This window comes from Pyxicephalus adspersus, chromosome 6, assembly GCF_032062135.1.
Source record: "Pyxicephalus adspersus chromosome 6, UCB_Pads_2.0, whole genome shotgun sequence".
In the NCBI taxonomy this organism is placed as follows: Eukaryota; Metazoa; Chordata; class Amphibia; order Anura; family Pyxicephalidae; genus Pyxicephalus; species Pyxicephalus adspersus.
In genome coordinates, this window is record NC_092863.1 from 79,684,126 (window position 1) to 79,686,028 (window position 1,903).

The 1,903-nt window shown below is 33.1% G+C and overlaps 1 protein-coding gene across 1 annotated transcript in view; it reads left to right on the plus strand.

Moving 5' to 3' along the window:
- TENT2 (terminal nucleotidyltransferase 2) overlaps positions 1–1,903 on the plus strand; it is a 25,898-nt gene that overhangs the window by 9,374 nt on the left and 14,621 nt on the right. The window contains exons 5-6 of the mRNA XM_072416318.1: positions 819–885; positions 1,081–1,147. Coding sequence (XP_072272419.1) covers positions 819–885; positions 1,081–1,147 — 134 coding nt within the window. The remainder of the gene's footprint in view (positions 1–818; positions 886–1,080; positions 1,148–1,903) is intronic.

The following is a 1,903-nucleotide window of genomic DNA, read 5'->3' on the forward strand; positions in this document are numbered from 1 at the left end:
TTTTTTTGAGCTCTGAAAGCCATTCTACAGATGGCAAATATTCTCCATGATGATAAATACCCATAAAGATTTCTCAATAAGCCAGTTGCAGAGTGGTTTTGAGTGTTGAACTTGCTAGGGCTCAAACTTTAGAGTATCACTGCATTCAGTTCAGTCATATCCATATAAATTTTTAAATTCTTTAAAAAGTTGGTCTGGATAATGTCATAATAAAGTTTTAGTAGTTGCTGGAGAGATATAACACACCACACCTCCACAGTCCTAATAACGTGGTGGGATCTAAACACTTGAGTTCCCAGGCTGGCACACCTGCTCTGACTAAAATAATGAAGCTTTATTCATCTGCTAGAATTTGAATTAACTTTGCTACTGTTGCTTTCACAATCATACAATCTTTAGCAACACCCAAAATGGGTGGGAAGATCATAAAACCACTTTGAGGTGTGTAGATTATACCATCTAGTTCTCAGGACTTGTAAGTGATTACAGCCAGATGACTATTTGTAATAAACTGCATATACATGAAATGCCACTTTTGGGTAGACTAACACAGAAGATTTGTAAAATCTTATGAACCTTAAAAAAAATTGAAATAAAAAGCCCAGGCTGTTAGATATGAAGCACCCATTGGTGTACCACCTCTCTGAACAAAACAAAAAAAAAAAGGAATTTTTGCTGTAAGCTGTGGTTACAAATCTCTGTTTTAACTAAAAAATAAAAGCACAAACTGTTCATGTATTTTTTTATCTATAAAATTTATATGTATTAAATATTTTATATGAAACCTTTCTTCAATGTAAAACTTTATTTTTTGACAGATGAATCAGAAAACAGAAGCAAGACACATACTCAGCTTACTCCAAAAACATTTTTACACCCAGCTTTGTAAGTTTTAAACTATGCTAAAATTTGTTTGTTAAAATTTTTTTTTTACTGCACAAGTCTATAGCTGTAACCAATTGGTACTCATTTGTATATATTTAGAGCAACCTTTGCAAGTATTTAAATGTACTAGTTTTGCTTTTTTTTTTAATTTTGGTAAACTTTGGTAATGCCTTGCATGTTCATTTTTTTTTTTAGCTTACATTGAAAGACCTCAACTCATCAGAGCAAAAGTGCCAATTGTAAAGTTCAGGGACAAAGTCAGGTAATGCTCGGTTTATGGCTTTATATATTGCAGCTTTTTATTTATTATTTATTTATTTTTTTAATTTTTTTTTTTTCTTTCTTTTGTCAAACTGCAGGATTTAAGGATCTTATACTATTAAAAAATGAAGTAGTATAACACTTTTCTTTATTGTGGATCAGTCTCTCCTGGGTAATTTCAAGAAATGAAATATGCATTCTTAAGTTATAATTTGTGCAAGCCTTCATATAAAAGATTACTTTGTACACCATAATTTAGTGTTACCTATTCCTTTTATTGCTAACATTTCAGCTGCAGAGTCTGGGTCATAGGTCCTCATATGTTACCGCCTGACCGCCTGACCTGATATTTGGTGTCTGAAGTCTGTCTGTAAGCAGAAAATTTCAGCCCTTTAAGCTGAAACTAAAATCATGTTATTAAAGCTAATTAAATGGTCGAAAATCTTTCATAATTAGGCATGCAGACATCCCAAAAAATTTGAACAGACTCGACACAAATCCAGATGTCATAGGTTTTCATTTAAACATTTTTCCGACTGTTTTATTTTGTTGCCGTACATAGGTGCAATTCATGAAGTTTTACACAATAGGGTTCTTTATTTTCAGCCATGTGACTAATTAACTAATAAACCGCCCTAGCTGTAATCTCGAATCATACTCGGGGTAACTTTAAACTAAAAAAACTCCACTTACCTTGCTCTGTTGTCGTCCTGCTGGTTCCTGCAGGTCCTGTGGACACGTCCTTCCTCTTCCTTCT